At 37.9% G+C, this 22,905-nt stretch overlaps 1 protein-coding gene across 2 annotated transcripts in view; it reads left to right on the forward strand.

The window, feature by feature from the left end:
* LOC116877180 (glutamine--fructose-6-phosphate aminotransferase [isomerizing] 1) overlaps nucleotides 1–22,905 on the forward strand; it is a 31,691-nt gene continuing 8,786 nt past the window's right edge. Inside the window, exons 1-12 of one of the 2 annotated variants that reach the window (XM_032873742.1) lie at nucleotides 1–146; nucleotides 1,513–1,571; nucleotides 3,357–3,491; nucleotides 4,896–4,957; nucleotides 6,027–6,106; nucleotides 6,306–6,359; nucleotides 9,465–9,570; nucleotides 11,699–11,862; nucleotides 13,195–13,290; nucleotides 15,945–16,042; nucleotides 20,443–20,563; nucleotides 21,412–21,569. In XM_032873742.1, the coding sequence (XP_032729633.1) occupies nucleotides 32–146; nucleotides 1,513–1,571; nucleotides 3,357–3,491; nucleotides 4,896–4,957; nucleotides 6,027–6,106; nucleotides 6,306–6,359; nucleotides 9,465–9,570; nucleotides 11,699–11,862; nucleotides 13,195–13,290; nucleotides 15,945–16,042; nucleotides 20,443–20,563; nucleotides 21,412–21,569 (1,248 nt within the window). In that variant the 5' untranslated portion in view covers nucleotides 1–31. The remainder of the gene's footprint in view (nucleotides 147–1,512; nucleotides 1,572–3,356; nucleotides 3,492–4,895; nucleotides 4,958–6,026; nucleotides 6,107–6,305; nucleotides 6,360–9,464; nucleotides 9,571–11,698; nucleotides 11,863–13,194; nucleotides 13,291–15,944; nucleotides 16,043–20,442; nucleotides 20,564–21,411; nucleotides 21,570–22,905) is intronic. The other variant, XM_032873744.1, reaches the window with a different exon arrangement.

Raw genomic sequence — 22,905 nt, forward strand, 5'->3', positions numbered from 1 at the left:
TTTCATATTATGTTCTTCAGAACAACAGGATATGGATTTGGATATAGAATTTGATGTACACCTTGGAATAGCTCATACCCGTTGGGCAACACATGGAGAACCCAATCCTGTCAATAGCCATCCCCAGCGTTCTGATAAAAATAATGGTATGGACACATTCTGCATGCTGTGGAATGATTGTAGAGGGGTCAATGATGGGAGAAGAGTGAAAGCTTTTATGTTTTTGTTATTTTAATTTTTTTTTTGATCTGTAAAGTTTCAGACCTATTCACAAGTAGAGAATATGTAGAACCAGATGGGTCGGTCACCCAGCTTTAACATTATACACAATCTGTAATTTTTCACCATACCTCTCCACCCAGATTATTTTGGAAGCTCTCCGTTTGTCTCCTTTTCCCTTATAGATTATTGTATTTGTCTTGTAGACTTTCCTACAGTCTAGATCATGCTAATTGTATGCATCCTATGGTATATACCGTGTTTCTCTGTCTCTTCTCTTTAATGGTTTGGTATTGATTTATATCTGGAGGTACGTGGTGTTTGGGCACTTTTCTTTTTGTATTACTAGTGGCCATAGATGATCATTGCCAACATTAATTTCTTTAGGGTTTTGTAAAATGGTGATAGTCAAATACTCTCATTGCTTTTTCACTTATCTCACATACTTTAAAGAGAATCTTCTCCATATCTAACTGCTTAGTTACCCAGACTTACAGATTATACATAGGAAAGGCAGAGTGAATGTTTGATTTTTTTAACTTTATTTACCATTTTTCAAAAATGAAGTGGTTCTAATGTTCTAAGATGAATGAGTTTCTTTTATTTATTGTAAACTCATGGATTTAAAATATTGCATTTATATTCAGTTACTTAATAAAAAAGATGAGAATTATCCTGCATTTTTCTTTGATCTTGGAATACTGTTTTAATATCAATTTATCTGACATCTGACATTTTAATATCTGGACCTCTCCTAAGTAAATTTCACTATAAATCTGAATAAGTGGTTTTTCTTATTCTCTAACTTCAGTTCTTAAACTCATTTAATGTAAATCAGGTAATTGTTTTAGTTCGAAAGTCTTTCACTTTAAACTTGGGAAATTTTTATGCATAAAAATGAATGAACAAAGAAGTGAGAATAAGAATCATGTAATTCAGCCTTCTTGTTTTGCAAATGAAGACACAAGCCCAGGAAATTTGGCCCTTTCTTATGGTGACATTAGCTTAGTAGTTTAGCCACAAATGAAGTTGATGTCTCTAGACCCCAACTTATTACATTTCCCCTCTAATATCCATGTCCCCAGCACTGTGTGCTTCCACTAAACGACATAAGTAATGCTGCTGATCTACCCAAAGGTAATCTGATAATGAAAAATAGAAGATATTTGATTATACTTGGAATTACAGCATGTGACAAATTTTTTGACTTGAGAAAAATCTGACAATACTGGCTATTTATAATGTTTATAAGACCTGTAATTTTTTGTCATCAATAATTTTTATCTCCTTTAGAATTTATTGTTATTCACAATGGAATTATCACCAACTACAAAGACTTGAAGAAGTTTTTGGTAAGTAAAGTAACCTCAAAAGACACCAAGCTTTGAGAAATTTCTAATGAAAGTAGCAAGGTGGTTTGGCGAAATGCGCAGCACCGTCTAGGTATGATCAAATAATTCCTGAGATGGTTACAAGGGTATGTGGTTTACTGGACCCTTCTTTGTTCACAGTGAAATATTTTTGTTTCTTACGTGAGTAGGAAATAATTATTGGGTTTTATCATAAATGACCCTTCAAAGCTCAGATAAAATTGGAATTTGTGGTGGGGGGACATCTTTTGCATTGTGAGAGACCTTGTTTATCATTTGTAAAAGATTCTGGGATACATAAGAAGAATTAGGACAGATTAAATGAAGTTTCTCTGCCCTAAATAGCCATGTACTATATAGTAATAGTCAAGGGGATGACCTTCATGAGTGCCTCTTGGGGCTGTCCAATTGAAATTTTGGCCATGCTGGAAGCCTGTATCTTTGTGGTCCAACACCCGCATGTGGTCCTTGAGCTGCTAGGACTGAGGAATTAAACTTGATATTTTATTTCATTTTAATTGGTTTAAGTTTATTTTTGTTTTAATTAAAGTTTTTAAAGATCTTATTTTTACTTTTAAAGATTTTAATTTTTAAGTCCTCCCTACAGCCATTGTGGGGCTCAAACTTACAACCCTGAGAGCAAGAGTCATGTGCTCTACTAACTGAGCCAGTCAAGTGCCCCCTAATCAGTTTAAATTTAAAAAGCCACATATATGGGGCGCCTGGGTGGCTCAGTGGGTTAAACCTCTGCCTGAGGCTCAGCATGATCCCAGGGTCCTGGGATCAAGCCCCGCATTGGGCTCTCTGCTCCGCAGGGAGCCTGCTTTCTCCTCTCTCTCTCTCTCTGCCTACTTGTGATCTGTCAAATAAATTAATAAAATCTTTAAAAAAAAAAAAAAAGAACATTGTACATTTATTTATTTAAAAAAATTTTTTTTTAGAGATTTTATTTATTTATTTGTCAGAGAGAGAGAGAGTGAGCACAGGCAGACAGAGTGGCAGGCAGAGGCAGAGGGAGAAGCAGGCTCCCTGCTGAGCAAGGAGCCCGATGTGGGACTCAATCCCAGGACACTGGGATCATGACCTGAGCCGAAGGCAGCCACCCACCCAACTGAGCCACCCAGGTGTCCCAAGAACATTGTACATTTTAAAAAAGCCACATATATGGGGCACCTGGGTGGCTCAGTCCATTCAGTGTCTGCTTTCCGCTCAGGTCATGATCCTGCGGTCCTGGGATTGAGCCCCACATCGGACTGCATGCTCAGCGGGGGGGTCTGCTTCTCCTTACTCCCTGACTCCTCCCCACTCATGTTTTCTCTCTCTCTCTCTCTGTCTTTCAAATAAATAAATAAAATCTTAAAAAATATTAAAAAAATAGCCACATACAGCTAATGACTGTTTTGATGGATAGTGCAATTTCATTATCCATGAAAGAATCATTATGTTCATTATGGAATTACTGTTTTGTGACTATTGCATATTGTATTTTAATTATTTAAAGTGTTCTTAATTTGTATATGGCATATATCTAGATTTATATAATTATAAGTGTATATTCAAAATTACACCAAATACCTCACCATTTTGGGTTCACTGTGGTTAGATAGTGAGTTTAATTTTGAACAATGGGTAATGGGATATGGTGTTGAAAAAATATTAGAATTTGGTTAGTGAAATTTTTGAGAAAAAAATTATATAGAAAAGATTTGGATATCATGACTATTTCCTTAAATGTGTCCATTTTTTTTTTTCCATTTCTTATTTTAGGAAAGCAAAGGCTATGACTTTGAATCGGAAACAGATACAGAGACAATTGCCAAGCTTGTTAAGTACATGTATGACAATCGGGAAAGTCAAGACATCAGTTTTACTACCTTGGTGGAGAGAGTTATCCAACAATTGGTATTAAACCACACTTTTAAAGATAATTATTGCCAGTGTTAATCATAACAAACTCTTAAGCAGAAACTATGTTAATTTCTTAAGTATTTTTGGCTTTTATTTCATATATATATATATATATATATATATATATATATATATATAAATACTTAGCTTAAATAATTTTGAAAGACTCTTTGACCTCCTTTCTTCCCACACACTTAAAATTCTTCTTCTTTCACTGTAGTTCAGTGTCATGGGAATTAAAAATAATCCCAAATCTAAGAGTTTGTCCTATGCGCGCGCACACACACAAGCCCATACATACCACCCAAACCTGTATACAATAGACACAGTCGGGTTCATTACTTTCTTGCTTCCTACTCACTCAAGTATTCTTTTTAGTCAGTAACTTAGCACAAGGGTAGCTTCAGTAAAATGCACACTCTTTATTCTGGGATAATGTTTGCATGTCTCTGAGCCAGTATAGTCAACTTATTTTTCCTTATGGCACATTGCCTTGGCCTTGTAACACTATAATTTTCCAGCCGAAGAAAAAAATGGCATTCTTTCTCATCCCATCCCAGTTGTCCTAGTTAAAGATTAAAGACACGAAAGATCCACAAAAGTCCAGATGCATTGGGATTTCTGCCCCCATCCCCATTCATTACTCTAGCGTTCCCATTTAAAAGCCCTCTGCTTCTTTCTGAAGGTCTAACCCTCACTTCCTCCCTCTACCCAAATCTCATGATGCCTGAAGCAAATGGAGGAATTAGGAAGATGGAGAAGATAGAGGCCTATTCCTTCCCTTTACTCAAGGCAGAGTACTGTGCCTTTCTAGCCTTTTCTTGTTTCTATGCATTATATAACCCAGTTTGCATTCTAGGGTGATCCTTTACCTTTCCTGCCTCCTGTTCCTCTTTTATTCACTCTTGATTTTCTTGCCCGGTCCCTGAGGAGGTTGGGTATGCTTGTTAATAATTGTGGTTTTGTATATTTTTATCTCCAGTATCAAGGTCGACAAGCATGGAAGTTAGCAGTGGTGTAAAATCACTGGACTGGAGTAGGGGTTTTGGATATTGGGCTTGTAGTCTTTTCTAATCCTCTGTTCCCTGCATTCTAATGCCTAGTATGGGATAGGATGTATCTATTTAGAAATATGTACAAAAGTGCTTTAAAATAGTCTTTTGTGGAGCTATTATCTATTGAGTCGATTTCAAGAGGGGCTTGGTGAAAAAGTGTATCTTGATACACCAAAGTTAAGGAATAAGTGTCTACCTAAATTTTAGACTTGTTTATAACCTACTGCAAAAGGGCAGCATGTAAACAAAAAATTTCTGTGCTGAAGCCAATATGTTTTAGGAATTTCACATTTGAGAATTGATTATAATAAATATTGCTAATGCATTTTTCCCCCTCTTATAGGAAGGTGCTTTTGCACTGGTATTTAAAAGTGTTCATTTTCCTGGCCAAGCAGTTGGCACAAGGTACATACAAATTTAATAATGACTAATAATTATATGTATTTTGAAACATCTGAATTACAAGTATGTTTTCTGTACATGATGATTACCCTTCACTGTAAGGACTTGCCCTGTCTCAGAGACTCCATATGAATATGTTTTCACATGTCCTTTCTTGTCTGTTTTTTACCACTCTTCCATTTAACAGAATCCCTTAATAAAGCAAATATATTTTTGCATTTATAAACTGGCCTTTTGTCTGTAGTGGGATACCACGGTTACTTTGTGAATTTGGATATTGAGTATTCCTTAGTTTCAGGCCCCAAACATTAACTTTCTCCGTAGTTTTTGGAAGTATATATTCTGAGTGGATTCTGAGATAATAGTACCATCACTACTTTTGTGACGATATGTAGGCCTGATCATGACGCCCTTTTTAGGCCAGTGGGAAGCCCTAATATTTGGCAAGAAAGAGCTATTTTTAATACGAAGGCAAGGTGACTAAGGAGAAAATGCTTAAACATTCATGTGTCAGAATTCCATGTACAATTGAAAGAAAGTTTCCATTTGACATTTTAAAAAGGAGGAAGACTTTTCTGTAATGGTCCAGAGAATAAATATTTTAGCCTTTCTGGGCCATACGGCCTCAAAATGCTTAAACATTCGTGTGTCAGAATTCCATGTACAATTGAAAGAAAGTTTCCATTTGACATTTTAAAAAGGAGAAAGACTTTTCTGTAATGGTCCAGAGAGTAAATATTTTAGCCTTTCTGGGCCATACGGCCTCTGTAGCACCAAGTTTTGCTGCTATAGTGGGAAAGCAGCTGTAGAAAATAGGGAAAAGAAAGAGCATGGCTGGGTTCCAGTAAAACTCTTGTGTAACAAAAATAGATAGACCTGGCCTCAGGAGCATAGACTGCTGACCCTGTTACTATTTTATAAAAATTCTGTGTCTGTTACTGTTTTGTTATACCTGAAGCCAAGTTTAAAGGGGAAAAGTTAAACGTTATTTGATGAGTGTTGGCTCATGAAAATTTGTATCTGTGCAATATTTATGAAAATGATGTAATTCTGCCTAATTTTGCACTAACAGACGAGGTAGCCCTCTTTTGATTGGTGTACGAAGTGAACATAAGCTCTCTACTGATCACATTCCAATACTCTACAGAACAGGTAAAAACTCTTGCTATGTCTTGCCAAGAGGAATAAATTTGAGTGCAGTAGATAAAAAGAATTGTGTTCATTAAATTGAAATAAATGTCTCTTTGGTCAGATCCACACATATGTGTATATAGTTCTGTCTAGACGTGAAAAGGATTTGCTGTTGTGATTTCTCTGACGAGGAGAATTTTTTTCTGTTGTATATCCTTAGCTAGGACTCAGATTGGATCAAAATTCACACGGTGGGGATCACAGGGAGAAAGAGGTGGGAAATGCACTCTGCATGGATGGGGAGGAATCTTATCCTCTTTTGTTCATTCTTTACTAATTCTTTGTTCTTGGAGTGAATGAATGTGCTGGGCCTCTAAAAATGTGCTTTTTTTATGGGGAAACATATTTTGACATTTTTCTAATTTGCAGAGTATATTTTGTCTGTCTGCTTTTGGCATTTAGAAAACTGCTTTTAATAATTTGTTTCTTTGAAATTTAGATTTTAAATTGTAAAGTTTTTTTTTTTAAAATTCATGTAAGATACAGTAATGTAAGTAAGATATTTAGATTGGGAAAGAGCATTGTATGCTAGGCTATTGTAGATTGAATTCAATGGTAGTTATTTAATTTATTCTAACTTTTTACTAAGTTATATTTAAATGATCTTTATTTTATGCATGACATTTTACTTTTAGATTCACATTCACATCTTGATTGCCTTGTTTGAAATTGGAGTGTTTTTGTTTGTTTGAAGTTTATTTTTCTTTATAGGACTTTCAGCCATACAAATTCTGGATCATTTTATTGATATAATTAGACAGAAAACAAATGGCATGCTCTTTTCATTTACTTATTATTAAAAGCTTTCCAAGTAAAAGATAGGGAGTGGTAAATTCAGAAAATTGAAACCCATATTATTAATGTATAAGTCTTGGTTTCTTGAAAAAAAATTAGCAAAGGACTCTGAACCTTTCATCTTTAGATAGTGGCTGCTTTAGCTCTTTTATCTAAAGTAGAAAGTTCCGTATATAACCTTCAGTCATGAAATGTTAGGATTTCTTCTTACTTCCTCCCTGTCCTTCCCTTTTCAGAAGAAAAACTAGTATAAGCAGTGAGAGTAGAGAATTTTGGATCCAGGGTTCCAGATTTCTGTTAATAATCCTGCTCTTTTTATACATTACTTTTATGTTACCTTATACATTTTCTTGGGCTGCTCGTAGAAAAAAAGAATGGAAAAACATTGGCTAAGGTCTTAAGAAGTTAGAAGAAAAACTTAATATGATGCATCTTTTTAAGATCATGAATTACATTTTAGTAACCTTTGTTTCTACAGCTCCTTGTAGGTAGATGATGTGTGGCTCAGCAAAGTTGAGTTTATTATTATTTTTTTATTTTTTAAAAGATTTTATTTATTTATTTGACAGAGATCACAAGTAGCAGAGAGGCAGGCAGAGAGAGAGAGGAGGAAGCAGGCAGAGAGCCCGACGCGGGGCTCTATCCCAGGACCCTGAGATCATGACCTGAGCTGAAGGCAGAGGCTTTAACCCACTGAGCCACCCAGGTGCCCCACAAAGTTGAGTTTTAAAAGTTTAGCCTCTTATTAAAGAGGCTGTATAAAGGGGGCTTTTAGATTTTTGCTATATTCTTCAGGTGTAACTACTGACAAAATAAGAGGGGATGGTAATGATTGTATTCTACTCAAATCAGATGAGAAAATCTATGTACGGCAAAACATTTTGTAGATTGCACGAGTCGTGTAGGCATCAGGTGGTAATGTTCTTTTCATTTAACTAGGCAATGATATTAAATCCTTCTAGATATTATAATAAAATATACCTTGTTACTTGAAGAATAAATATCTGGAGAAGATAGTGAAACTTGACAGCCAGTAGGGCATCGAATCACCTAAAGCTAGTTGTATTTATTTTGAAAATATTGGTCCTAGGCTATCCTTCTTTATATTTTTTAATTCACTTTTTTTTCAACATCAGGAAAGTTCGCTGTTTTTGATGTGCAGTTTCATGAGTTTTGTCAAGTGCAAATAGTTGTTAACCACCTCAGTCAAAGTGCAGAACGATTCCATGCCCGTGAAAGTTCCCTCCAGCTGGAGAGTTGTAGCCAGCCCTTGTTCCTTTGTTCCATACTCAGGCCTTGGCAAACACCCATCTGTTTTCTCTTCCTGTAGTGTAATTTTTCCTAGCATGTCATCTTATATGTATTTTTAAAACTGTGATACCTTTTTTGCTTTTGAATTTGGATGGAAAGATCTAAAGAGCTGTTTGGTTTTCATGTCTAAAACACATCATACTGGTACGATTGTGGAGAACTTTGGATGTATATTTCTAAGAATACTTACAAGCAAGTCTTCATAGACATGCATTAGAGGATAGATACAATATGAATTTTTGCAAGTGTATTTATTGTGTCCTCTGGCCATTGTGTCCATAGTTAAAAGGTCTGTAAATGTCCTGATCTCAGAAAAAGGTGCTTTTTTTTTTGTCTCTGTGTTATATAGTCTTCAAGTAATGGGTTCCTCCCCCCCATATTTGGCTAATTTGTCAAACTTCACTTTGCTTTCCACCTTTGACTTTTGTTGTGAGTGAGCCAAAAGGAAAAAAAATTCTTCATTCATGACTTGACAAATTAATTAGAGATGCCAGATTTCTAAAGTTCTAGGATTAAAAGGATTATTATTGCAGAAGGACCGTATTTTATCCTAACTTAAAAGAAATGTAAGAAAATCCAATTTTAAGAAAGAAGAGTAGGTTTATGGTATTTCCAATCCTTAACAGTAGGGGCCACATCTAGTGTATGATAGAGAGTTCTAAGTATCTTTGTTTTGTTTTGAAATCAGAGTTAGTATAAATTACAACTTGATTTGTTGTGCTGACTTACTGTTAAAATCTAGAGAAGTTTTATAATAAAAACTAATATGCCATCAATCTTCATTTTATTCATTGCACAATTTTGATTTTTTAATGTAATTTTTGTAAGTTTAGTTACATAAACTTATATGTATTCTATCAAGTTTTATGTAAAGTTAAAATTAGGTGATACATACTGTTGATTAAAAAAAGTTAGTGATATTAGTGAATTATTTGCCTTTTACCTGGAAGAGAAATATTCCGTTTTTAAAATGTGTAATGTAGCACTCTCATCTGCCACGCTCTCTTTGATAGTTGCTGTTTCACTCTACACCTGTGTCTGTTCTTGTTGGCTTATTGCATGGAAATAAGGTGATCTACCTAGCATCTCAGAGTTGCTGAAATTATTTTGTGTTGCTATGGTTTTTTGTTGATTTTATAGAAAGTTATGTCTGTTTATCCACTGGCCATGGTTTCCTGCATGATTGCTGATTTGTGTTAACTCTGTGCTCTAGGGAAGGACAAAAAGGGAAGCTGCAATCTCTCTCGTGTGGACAGCACAACTTGCCTTTTCCCTGTGGAAGAAAAAGCAGTGGAATATTACTTTGCTTCTGATGCAAGGTGAGCTTCCTTCGTTGGTTCAGAGAACTTCAGTAAAACTTCTCATGTTACTGAAACCAAAAGTCATTTTATGCATATCTAGTCATCCTGTGTGGGAGAATTTTGTCAATTAGGGAAAAATGTAGGTGTCCTTTTAAATGGAGATGGGGTTCTAAGAATATTTTTCCTCTCAGTTCAAAGCATGTAGGTCAGTTTACCAAGAAAAGAGAACAGTCCTTGAGACTCGTTTCTGCATATTTACTCTGAGCTCTTTTATTATTTTTCCTCTTTTTATTTTTCTTTTCTGGAGCCTTACCCAGGTTTTATAGGGAGGAGAGATTTTAGACTGGAGAACAGAATGGCTTATTGTCCCAGCAATTACAGTATGCTTGCTAAACCATTATAGTTTTAGTCCAATAAGGACACTTGCCTTTTTTAATTCAGAAGTAGTTTCCCACATAATCACTTTTATAAAAGAAATAGTACTAGACTAAGGCATTTAGAGTGAAAAGTACCGTGGGGTGGTTAGATGCATTTAGAAGTAGAATACCAACAGTGGGGAGGATCAAATGGATCGCTCAGGTTGCCAGCAAGCACTTGAGTCATTCGTTGTGCCTGGAAGTAAGGGGGTCTGAAGATGAGAAAGAGTCGTAGTTTAAGACTGCTGGGATTGCATCATCTCAGTGGGAAAATAAGTTTTGACTGTTTCCTAACCTTTGTCGGGGTATACTCAGTGCTAGGATGCATCATTGTCATTAAGTAGGTTTGTTACAGAATTGACAGTTATGGCTTCAATAAACTGGAAATTGTAGAAGCTTATCATCCTTTTGTCATTGACTGATAGGTTCATATTGAACACTCTGAGCAAATCCATGTCCTAGGCTTAGGAGATAATTGTGAGTAAAAATAAAAATATACTTGTCTGAGGAGTGCCTGGCTGGCTCAGTCAGTGGAGCCTGTGACTCTTGATCTCAGGGTTGTGAGTTTGAATGTGAGCTTGGGGTTGTGAGTTCGAGTCCCACGTTGGGGGTAGAGATTACTCCAAAAAATTTTTTTTTAAGAAAAAGTTATCTGTGTGTGTGTGTGTGTGTGTGTGTATAAACTTATCCTTGAGGAGCTTTTCCTTAATGGAGAAGACAAGTTTTAATCAATCATACAAGTATAGAATTCCAGCTGTGACAAGAATGCCTGTAACAGGGTGACTCAGTCTCCTGTGGGTGAATTTCTTTAAGGGAGTGACACTTGAGAGATAAGGAGATGTTAGGAGTTAGTTAGGTGAAGAGATAGAGGAAAGAACATTTCATTTACTGCAGATTGATCAGTCTGTAAGAGCTTGGGATAGGTATGAGTATGGCTGGAATAGAGGAAGTGGGAGATGAGGCTAGAGAAGGAGGTAGGGTCATGGTAAGGTGTTTTTGTTGTTTTCTGAAAAGCCAAAGGAAAGCCATCAAGTGGTTTGTTGGGTGAGAGAGAAATCTTGGTTTGAATTACCTTTTGATACTCATTTTGGCAGAGATGGAGAATGGATGGAGGGAGGGAAGGAATGTGGTTGGAAAAGTTAGGAGGCTGCTGCCATAGTTCATCCAAGATCTGATGGTAGCTTGAACTGGCTTGTAGTGGTGGACATAGAGGCTTTGAGAAATATTTAGGAGTACAAAATGGAAGAATTTGGAGATAGAATGAGGAGGAAATAGCCATGCTTTCTGATTTGATCAAATCTAATTTGTTTTAGGGTGTTGCACAGAGGTCCTTTCGTTCATTGTCCCTAGTAGGGGACACTGCCCTGTAGGGAATGGCTTGGGTAACCAGAAAGTTATCAAAGATACTGCACAATGATAGGTTTGTATTTTTTGTTTTATATATTTTTTAAAGATTTATTTATTAGAGAGAGAGAGGAGGGACAGAGGGAGAGGGGGAGAGAGAATTTCAAGCAGTCTCCTCACTGAGCACGGAGCCTAACATGGGGCTTGATCCCATGACCCTGAGATCATGACCTGAGCTAAAATCAAGAGTCAGATGCTCAACTGACTGAGCCATCTAGGTGCCCCAAGTTTGTATTTAAACTTGGTCTGTGTGTTCTAATGGTAGTTTTATTTGTAGTAGTCATCCTTGATTATTGATTGTAATATGTCCTTGAACCTTTTTATAGTGCTGTCATAGAACATACCAATCGTGTCATCTTCCTTGAAGACGATGATGTTGCAGCGGTGGTAGATGGCCGTCTTTCTATCCATCGAATTAAACGGACTGCGGGAGATCATCCTGGACGAGCTGTGCAGACCCTCCAGATGGAACTGCAGCAGATCATGAAGGGTGAAAGTTTTTGTCATGTTGTAGCTTGGTGTTCTTAATGGAAAGGACACATTCTGCTTCCTGTGGTTGTGTAGGAATCTGATGACAGTGCTGACTGAAATCTTCCAGACAATTATTGAGGGGATAATCCCAGGAAAGGGGATGATTCTTTGGAAAAATTACCTGCTGGTCTTAAAGTAGTTATTCTTCAAACTAATTCATGGTTTGTTGTTTCTTACATTAAAAAAGAGGCTGATTGTCTAAATAGTTCTTGATTTTTTTTTTTTTTAAAGATTTTATTTATTTATTTGACAGACAAGTAGGCAGAGAGGCAGGCAGAGACAGAGAGAGGAGGAAGCAGGCTCCCTGCTGAGCAGAGAGCCCGATGCGGGGCTCAATCCCAGGACCCTGAGATCATGACCTGAGCTGAAGGCAGAGGCTTTAACCCACTGAGCCACCCAGGCGCCCCAGTTCTTGATATTTTTTTTTTTTTTAAAGATTTTATTTATTTACTTGACAGACAGAGATCACAAGTAGGCAGAGAGGCAGGCAGAGAGAGAGAGAGAGAGAGAGAGAGGAGGAAGCAGGCTCCCTGCAGAGCAGAGAGCCCGATGCGGGACTCGATCCCAGGACCCTGAGATCATGACCTGAGCTGAAGGCAGAGGCTTAACCCACTGAGCCACCCAGGCTCCCAGTTCTTGATATTTTTAAGATACTTTATGAACATAGCTTTTGTTCTGTTCTTTATTCCTCTCCCGAGAGAATATATATGTATAGAATATATAAATAAATGTGGATAGTAGAACTTACCTCATTAAGGTTGTTTTGAAGATGAAGAGAGCTAATTTATGTAGAGCCTTCAGAACAGTACCTGACACACTTAGGCCTACTATAATGTTTGCTCTTGTGAACTGTTAAGATGATTTTTCTTAAAAATGACTTTTCTTTTCCTTTCTCATGGGGTCACGGTGGGCTAAAAGCTAACATTTATTCCTAACTGCTACATGTTAGGTCTCCTCTACACTAACACACAATAGTGCTGTGAAATAGTTGCTGTTCTTATTTTATGGATGAGGGAATTTCCCCAGAGCCATTTAGGTGTTCAAGGATAGAACCATCATTTGAAACAAATCTGACTCTAAAACTTAAGTCTGTCCCCCTCCTCTGTTTTGTTCTATCTGCGTGTTTTAGGTGTGAAGTTAATAAAGTGAGTTTTCCTCCTTATGTATTTTTCTTCACACAGGGCAAAATGTCCTATGTGAATATTGTACTCTACTGCCTTCCTGAGATTATGTTACAAAAGATAGACTTCAGTTGGTACAAATTTTTTAATGATACAATTTGTTACTTTAGGCAACTTCAGTTCATTCATGCAGAAAGAAATTTTTGAGCAGCCCGAGTCTGTTGTGAACACGATGCGAGGAAGAGTCAACTTTGATGACTATACTGGTAATGAACTACGGATGATTATTTTGGAGCCTCCTGTGGGGGTTGGTACTGGCAGGGCCTGAAAACTCCTTGTTCTTTATAGCCTGGCAGAAAGCTGTGGCTGCCGGCCACCAACGGCGCCCAGTTGTCTGTCACCCCACCCCCCCATATGTGAGTCCAGTGACGTGAGGTGCGCCTAGAATTGTCAGATGCCAGAGGCATAGAGCAGGAGGTAGATCAGTGGTTACCGGGGGCAGGGAGAGTGTTTCAGTTTGAGAAGATGAGAAAGTTCTGGGGATGGATGATAACGATGGTTGCCCAAGAGTGTGAACGGGCTTAATGCCGTGGAGCTATACTGTACACTTAACAATGTTTAATGTTAAATTGATGTACATCTATTTTACTGCAGTAAAAAGGGGGAGGTAATAACTAATGGTTGTCAGAGGTTGAGGGGATGGGGATGAAGAGTGACGCTAATGACTGTGGGATTTGGGACAGGTGATGAAATGTTCCGAAATCAGGTGGTGCTGATGGTTGTACAGCTCTCGATATACTGAAAACCACTGACTGTGGACTTTAAAAGGGTGAACTTATGGTACGTGACGTATTTTAATAAGGTAGTTATAAAAAAAATGTAAAAACTGGCTAGAAAGTCACATTTGAAAGTTGTCAGTATTAGCATGATTTTCCTGGAGTGGGGCGGGGATGTCCTCCAGTCTACCATTAAAAACATTTAACCTCTTTTCACTTCAGAAAACCTTTTGGGGCACTTGCTGTGTAGCAGGGACTCTTCTGGACACTGTAAATTCCAAGAGGAGTGAGACCTGGTCTCTCTCTTGGGAAGCTTGCCATGTATCTGCTCAGCCTGGATTTTCTCTCTCAGTTTCTAAGTGAGTGAAGGTGTGAACTTCCCAGAGGCTTTCCAGGTGTTTGCTTAATGCCTTCTGGGATAACATATACCTTCCTGCCTGCCTAGGATGAGCTGAGAGGGCAGCCCTGGTCGTCTTTCTGGAAGTTCTGCCTGGACCCTGTGTCAGAGGAACTTGGGCACCTGCAGAGATGAGTTTGAGATTGATGTTTGGGGTCCTAAGTTGTCTCTAACCTCTTTATTGCGAACTCCCATTTTGGGAACACTGCTCATTCATCAGGACCAGTTTAATAAACAGTGTAGCAAACAAACTTTGGGCTAAACTTCTCAGCATTAATTCATTTTTGACAAATAATTGTTAGGGTGTAAAACTCTCATCCTGAATCTGTGTGTCCTATGTGCAGTGTTAAGTGTCTTCTTTCTTATGCCATGTCCTGGTAATGATTTCCAGAGATGTCCAGAGAATGATTTCTCTGAGTAAATGCTGTCTCTGTGTCTTTTTCTTTTCTGAGCAGCATCAGACTTTCTCAACAGGAGAGATCTGTTGAAGCTAAATTATAAATAGAACATCTTGTGTTCAGAACATCATGTTGAACATAGCAGGGACTATAGGGAAGTTATTTCTGATATGATCTCTTTGAGGTTCTTATAAATCTAGAAGGGGCAAATAGATAATTACTTAAAGAAAGGTAAAATACAATAAATGACACTAGAGACATAGTTTAATGTTGAGATGTTTGAAGTTCACTGTTGAATTTGGAGTAGACAATAAATCTGTCTGTGGGCAGGGGCTTTGGGGCCAGGGAAGGCTTCACAAAGCAGGCAGGCATGAGTTTCAAGGATCTGGAAGGTGAAGATGACACAGGAGCACTGCAGTTGGAGAAAACAGAGTTAGCTAAGGGGGGAGATAGTGGAAGACCATGGGCAAGCTATTGGTAGAGTACTGTGTGGTCCAGTTTGCCACATCTACTACCTGAAGAGAGTAAGGAGCAGTACGTCTGGGAAAGAAGATGGGAGGAGCTGCCAAAGGGGTTCTTGAATGCTCTACTGTCAGGCGGAGGTGTGGGGGAACCTCCTTGTGTAGAAATTACAGAGCTGTTAGGAGGCTTAGGAGCCAAGGTGATCAGAGCTTCACTGGAGTGAACTGGGTGCTAGTCTGAGCAGCGTGCCCTGGAGGGGCGAGAGGCTGAGGTGTGCAGTTGCCACTTAGGATGTTGTCCTGTCTAGGCTAAGACGTTGGGGAAGGGAAGGAGAGAAGCAGGAGCTACGTTTGCGGGTGTGGGGAGAAGGGCTCGTTGAAGGGGGTTGAGCTGGAAAAACTGGGAGAGTAGCAGTAAAGACCACCTATGGTAGTCTTGGAAGAAAGATCAGGAAAAAGATTTATTTCACACGGGAAGACAGAGAAACTTTCAGAAGTTCATGATTTTAAAAAGGACTTTTATCAATGTTATATCTTCCTCATAAAAGTTTTTTTTTTTTTTAAGATTTTATTTATTTATTTGACAGAGAGTGAGCACAAGTAGGCAGAGCAGCAGGCAGAAGGAGAGAGAGGGAGAAACAGGCTCCCCGCTGAGCAGGGAGCCTGATGTGGGGCTCGATCCCAGGACCCTGGGATCATGACCTAAGCCGAAGGCAGACGCTTAGTGACTGAGCCACCCAGGCGCCCCTTTAATTTAGTCTTCAAAACCGTATATAATTCTTTAAAATGGTAGTGTTTCCCATATTGGCAGTGGACACTCACGAAAAGGAATTACCTATTTCCTGTGGTCCTTTCCTCAATAATTATATTCACAAACTTTTATTTCAGTGAATTTGGGCGGTTTGAAAGATCACATTAAGGAGATCCAGAGGTGTCGGCGTTTGATTCTTATTGCCTGTGGGACGAGCTACCATGCTGGTGTAGCAGTAAGTGGCTTCTTGAGATTTTAACTGTTTGAGGTTGGATATCAGAATGTGTCTGTAACACACCATGTAAAATTACACTTTATTAAAACACGATGTTACCTTTTCATGTTGTTAAGACAAAAATCAGGAAGGTGGGGGACAGAAATGTTAATAATAGCTGCTTGGACTTATTTATCAGTGGAAAATATGCTTTAGAAAGACTCTTAGATATATAGGTGGCCCACTTGCCATGTCTTCATGGAAGGCAAAGAGTGGGAAGATTTTTCCGTAGGAGCAGTCCTTAGGTTTTGCTTCTCATTATTTTCTTGGCTCAGACAGATGGCTGGTAGCATGTGTGAACCTCAACAGGATTTTAGTTGGTAGGCGCATTTCTGAAAATGAAGGAAGTCTGCTTCTTGTCAGACTTCATTCTTTATTTTTTAGGAAGCTAAATTAAAACAAATTTTAGTTAAATTTTTTCTAGTTTTATTGAGAAATAATTGATACACATCGTTGTATAAGTTTAAGACCTATGGCATGATGGTTCAAGTTAGATATATTGTGAAATCATGGCCACAGTAGGTTCAGTTAACATCGATTTTCTCATAGAGGTACAATAAAAACAAAGGAATAAAGGAAAGAAATTTTCCTGTGTGATGAGAATTCTTAGGATTTATTGTCTTAACAACTTTCCTGTATATCCTACCGCAGTGTTCGCTGTAGTCATCATGTCGTACATTATATCCCTAGTGCTTGTTTATCTTATAACTGGAAGTTTGTACCTTTTACTACCTTCCTCCAGTCCGCTCTCCCCCCACCCTTACCTCTGGTAACCAAAGTCTAATCCCTTTTTCTATGAGTTTGTTTTGTATTGTTTTTTAGATTCCATGTATAAGTGAATCATACAGTATTTGTTTTTGTCAGTGATACTTATTTCACTTAGTATAATGCCCTCAAGATCCATCCGTGTTGTCACAGATGGTGGCATTTTCTCATTTTTCATGGCTGAATAATATTATTCTGTGTGTGTCTGTATGTGTGTATGCACCACGACTTTATCCATTCAGCAATTGATGGACACGTAGGTTGTTTCTGTGTCTTGGCTTTTGTGAATAATGTTGCTGTGGACATGAGGATGCAGATATCTTTTCAAGTTAGTGTTCTCTTTAGCTTTGAATATATTCCCAGAAATGGAATTGCCAGATCATATGGTAGTTCTATTTTTAATTTTTTGAGGATCTACCGTAATATTTTTCATGACGGCTGCACCAATTGACATTCCCACCAACAGTGCACAAAGGTTCCCTTTTCTCCACATCTACACCAGCATTTGTTTTCTCTTGTCTTTTTAATGATGGTTGTGCTAACAGACATAAGGAGATACCACATCGTGGTTTTAATTTGCATTTCCCTAATGACTAGTAATGTTGAGCATCTTTTCATGTACCTGTTGGCCATTTGTGTATTCTTTCTTTTTTTTTTTTTTTAAGACTTTTATTTATTTAACACAGAGATCACCAGTAGGCAGAGAGGCAGGCAGAGAGAGAATAGGAAGCAGTCTCCCTGCTGAGCAGAGAGCCTGATGCGGAACTCGATCCCAGGACCCTGAGACCATGACCTGAGCTGAAGGCAGAGACTTACCCTCTGAGGCTACTCAGGCACCCCTGTATATTTTTTTGGGGGAAATGTATATGCAGGTCATTTGCCCATTTTTTTTTTTTTAAAGATTTTATTTATTTATTTGACAGACGGAGATCACAAGTAGTCAGAGAGGCAGGCAGAGAGAGAGGAAGGGAAGCAGGCTCCCTGCTAAGCAGAGAGCCCAATGCGGGACTCAATCCCAGGACCCTGGGATCATGACCTGAGCCGAAAGCAGAGGCATTCATCCACTGAGCCACCTAGGTGCCCCCATTTGCCCATTTTTAAATTGGGTTATTTTCTTTTTTTCACTTGAGATCTCTATATGTTTCGGATATTAGTCCCTTACTAGATATTTGGTTTGCAAATATTTTTTTCCCGTTCTGTAGTGTGACTTTTCACTTTGTTGATAGTTTTCTTTGCTGTGATTTGATGTAATCCCACTTTTTTATTTTTTATTTTGTTGCTTGTGCTTTAGGTGTCATAGCCAAGAAATCATCACCAAGACCCATGTCAAGGAACTTTGTTCCTGTGTTTTTTTCTAGGAAGTCCTTGGTTTCAGGCCTTTCATTTAAGTGTTTAATCTATTTCAGATTAATTTTTGGAAAGCTGAAATTCTGTATCAAATTGCTGCACTGGTTGTCAGTGCCAAAGCATAGGAGTGTAATAGTTTTAGTCCAATAAATGAGATCCAGATGTAGTTTTCTTATAACTACGCCATTTACAATGCTGTTGGTGTCAACTTCTGTAAGTACAGAAGACCCTTACACATTCAGTTTCTACTTTGAGAGTTTATGACATACTGATTTGGGGGCAAAAATATCTATGATCTGTACCTGTGGGAGCCAGTCATATAAGTAGTGATGGAAATTGGGTAGTTGTCCAGCCCTTGCATCTCAGTCTTCTCTCAGTCTACTCCTCAGATCACCTGGTCTAAAAAGGAAAGTCTAGAAGTCAGTATTGAAGGGAAGAGTTCTAGAAAGTGGTTGTTTCAAACGTGGGGGGAAAAGAGAATGACTTGAAGACCTGAGTGTGAATGAGAGGATTGGCCAGTTGCCTGGTGGCTTTAGATCTGTTGTTACTGAGAGACCCCTCTATTCAGAAATAAAAAATTTGATTAAATGTTTCATCTAATGCTAAACCTGAATTTTAGGGCAGAAAATAGATGCTGTGTTAGAATTCTCTAATTAGGAAATTTGAGAAAATGTTAAGGTTTGTTTTGTTTTGTGTTTTGGTAGATGCTGAGACTACTTTAGTTAACAAACGTGAGAAGTCCCTTTGGGGTTTATCATACAAAATAGTGTTGTTAATTCTATCTAGTTTTTGTTTTTTTATGTTTTTTTTTGGTGGAGTCCAAAGTGAATGACACATATGCATAAATGCTTTTTTAGTGTATAATATGTATCCTGAACAATAACAATCAACTGAACTCATTCTAAGTAAGTTTGCTTTTCAAAGTGTTACTTGTGTCTGGGTTTTTACAGTGACATAGAATAGAATTTATGACAGTATATTAGTCTCTTCCAGTGCAAAAATGTCATGCTGTGTATTTATAAAGAGTTACTTCCACTGAAAGAAAAAGACATTTATTAGCACAGATAAACCTTGAGATTACTTTAGCAAGGGATGTTTTAAAATATCTGTTAAGTTGCTAGATTTGTATCTTTCTCTTTTTATTTTGAAGAATATAATTCCAGTGGAACATTTATATTGTAAATGAGGGAGTAAAGTTTGACTTTTGTTTGTTTGAGGGAAAATGTCCAGCATTTTAGGGTCAGTAACTTAGTTACATATAATTAATAAGTAAAATACAGCACTGGAAAAGATTTGTTAAAAAATAAGATTTTATCTTTGAAGACTTTCTGTAGGTGGTGTTAAAACATTGTTCCAAAGTGCCAAACCAGGATTACAGAATGAAACCATTTAGTTTACTTTTGTGGACAGAAAAGTTAAAGGAATACGAAGTAAAGAAAACTATACAGTTCTTCACTCCTGTGAAGGAGGAATGCGGTGGTAGGGCAAGAGGGTGGGGCCCTTTGCCTAGAGCAGCAGGTAGTCACCACAACTCAATGTGTGCACCTACCTGTAGGGCCTCAAATTTTTGCTGCCTCAAAGTTTACATTTTTCTATTGCCTTGGAAGCTTTCCGATGTTTAGAGTAAAAGAAATTGGATTAGAATGGAAATTAGTAAAAGAAATGCTAAGATGCTGTTGGCTTACAACCATACTACCCCCTACTTCCCTCTCCATACTACAGTTTGGAAATTGTGAGCTTGAGCTTTCTTAAACAGGAGTTCCAAAGTGTATTGACCTTTTTATGGGAACGTTACGACTTTATGAATACATGGTATTTTGAAGTGCTTAATTTTTCACAGGGGGTTTATGTGTCTTTGGTTCTCGCTGAAATCTCTCAGTGACTTGGTGTTACATGAATTGCCATTTCAAGGTTAGGAATTGGGAAGTTAGAGATGATAGACAAGCTAACTCAACAGTGCTTTTTCTACTTCTCAAAACATTGTATTTGTGTGGGTGTATTTGCTTTTACGAATACATGCACTGATAACTAAAGAGTCTTGTACTAAGATGTTAACAGCACTTGTTTCCTGGCTGGGGGGATTTTGATTATTTTTTATGCTTTAATCAGTATTGTTTGTATTTTCTAATAATGCATGTCTATCATTTTTATAGTCAAAAAAGTGAAAAGTGTACATTGACTCCAAGGAAATTCAGTGAGAAAGAGTATTTGAAGTAAGGCTAGACAACCGAATCATCTTTTCTCTGCAGACACGTCAAGTTCTTGAAGAGCTGACTGAGTTGCCTGTCATGGTGGAGCTTGCCAGTGATTTCCTGGATAGAAACACTCCGGTTTTTCGAGATGATGTTTGCTTTTTCATTAGTCAGTCAGGTATGCTAATTTTAAAGACTTGAAGGAAAGGAAAGTCATTCATTCTAATAATTATAGCATATCTTGGCAAAAGCTGATATTAAAAGATAAACAGGTATTGCAGATGACCTGACAAATACAGAAATATATTGATATCATGTAATTCTCTATGAGTTAGTAAAATTAACACATTTTACACTCAAGGAGCTGAATTTTCAAAGATCAGAAAAGGCGATCATAATAAGTAGGAACTTACTATTTAAAGTTTTACAAATTTATTATTTTAATTATTTATCTAAAGATTTTATTTACTTTTATTTATTTGACAGAGAGACACAGTGAGAAAGAGAATATAAGCAGGGGAAGTGGGAGAGGGAGAAGCTGGCTTCCCTCCAAGCAGGGAGGCCGATGTGGGGCTTGATCCCAGGACCCTGGGATCATGACCTGAGCTGAAGGCAGATGCTTAACGACTGAGCCACCCAGGCACCCCACAAATTCATTATTTTAAAGTGCATGTTTCTTTTAATATATATATATTTAAAGATTGTTTTAGCGAGTGAGTGTGTGTGCAAGCTGGGGTGGGGTGGAGTGGGATGGGGTGGGGAGAGAGAATCTCAGGCAGACTCCCTGCTGAGCATGGAGTGGAGCTGATGTGGGGCTCGATCTCAGGACCGTGAGATCATAACCTGAGCTGAAATCAAGAGTCAGACGCTCAACTGATGGAGCCACCCAGGCACCCCTGGTGCATGTTTTAAAAAATTTTATTTAAATGATACTGTTGAAAGTGTAGTCATTTTTTTGTTTTTGCATCTAAGAAGCAGTGTCTGCTGACTGCTCTGTGTGTTACTTTTGTCTTCCTTCTTACATAGGTGAGACAGCAGACACCCTGATGGGTCTTCGGTATTGTAAGGAGAGAGGAGCTTTAACTGTGGGGATCACGAACACCGTGGGCAGTTCCATATCAAGGGAGACAGACTGTGGCGTTCACATTAATGCTGGGCCCGAGATTGGTGTGGCCAGCACAAAGGTAAGTTCCTGACTTAGTTCTCTTGGTTTTGTCATCATAGTGGGGGTGGAACACACTAATCCATACCTTATAGTTCATTTGTTAGCACTTACAGAGCTCATACAGTTTACTAATCATAACAGTCCATAATAGATAAAATACTCCCGAGGCTAAAAGGGACAAGCGTATATAAGTGTCATGCTGGCTGTTTCCATTCATTGCTTAAGTTCGTCCTGTCAGTGCAGCAGGGTACATGTTAAGTCTGATGTCCTCTTCTTTTAGTAGTAGGGAATTAGAAAAATAACAGATTAGGAACATCCAGCTTAATTCGATTAATTTTTGACAATTTGCATACTCATAGCTTCTAATAAATAGCCAAAATACACATATTACTGTGGAAGTTTGTAAGGAGGTATACACTTTTTGGTATAAAATTTGCCAGTTTGGGGGCGTTTGGGTGGCTCAATGGGTTGAGCCTCTGCCTTCGGCGCAGGTTTTGATCTCACGGTCCTGGGATCAAGCCCCGCATTGGCTCTCTGCTCAGCAGGGACCCTGCTTCCCCCTCCTCTGTGCCTGCCTCTCTGCCCACTTGTGATCATTGTCAAATAAATAAATAAAATCTTTTAAAAAATTTGACAATTTAAAACAATTAAAATGAGTATTATATGACAATATCTGTTTCTATTTGGATACTATATCTGTGGAGACTTAGGACTTAAAACACCTTTTTTGTAAAGGCCTATTGAGACTACTTTGTTCTTTGAAATTGGAATATACATAAATTTAGTATTAGTAATAAAAATAGGAATCTTAAAATACAAAAGATGTTCTCTCTCCACAATTGTATTACTCTTTATGATTTCAACATTTCTGTTTTTCTGCTTAAGCATAATATTGCCTACTGATTGTCTAATAAGATGCTTAGGTATTGGTGGATTTGATTCTAATTAAGGGAGTGTGGAAGATGATGTTAACATGTACAGAACCACATTTGAATTTTTTCTTCTTAAAGAACCTCAGATTTTTTTTTTTTTTTTTTGAAAATTTGTGATTCTTATGTAAAAACCCTGAGTGAGGGTTTTTGGTTCATGGTTACTTTGATGTTGCTAACACTATAATTTACAGAAAGCTGAAACCTGAATTTTCTCCATGTGGTAATTAAAACATGGAAGATATTTGTGCTTGGGTTTCCATTCTGTGCCTGAATAAATACCCAGCTGCCCTCAGGAGCAACTTATGGATTTTTGGAACAGTATCCAGACAGACAGCTTTGATCAGGGATTGGAATTCCAAGGCTCCTTTATTCACAACACATGGTGAAACAAGGGCTTCACCATGGTGTATGTGAGATACGGGG

This window comes from Lontra canadensis, unplaced genomic scaffold, assembly GCF_010015895.1.
Source record: "Lontra canadensis isolate GAN:19392208 unplaced genomic scaffold, GSC_riverotter_1.0 scaffold50, whole genome shotgun sequence".
In the NCBI taxonomy this organism is placed as follows: Eukaryota; Metazoa; Chordata; class Mammalia; order Carnivora; family Mustelidae; genus Lontra; species Lontra canadensis.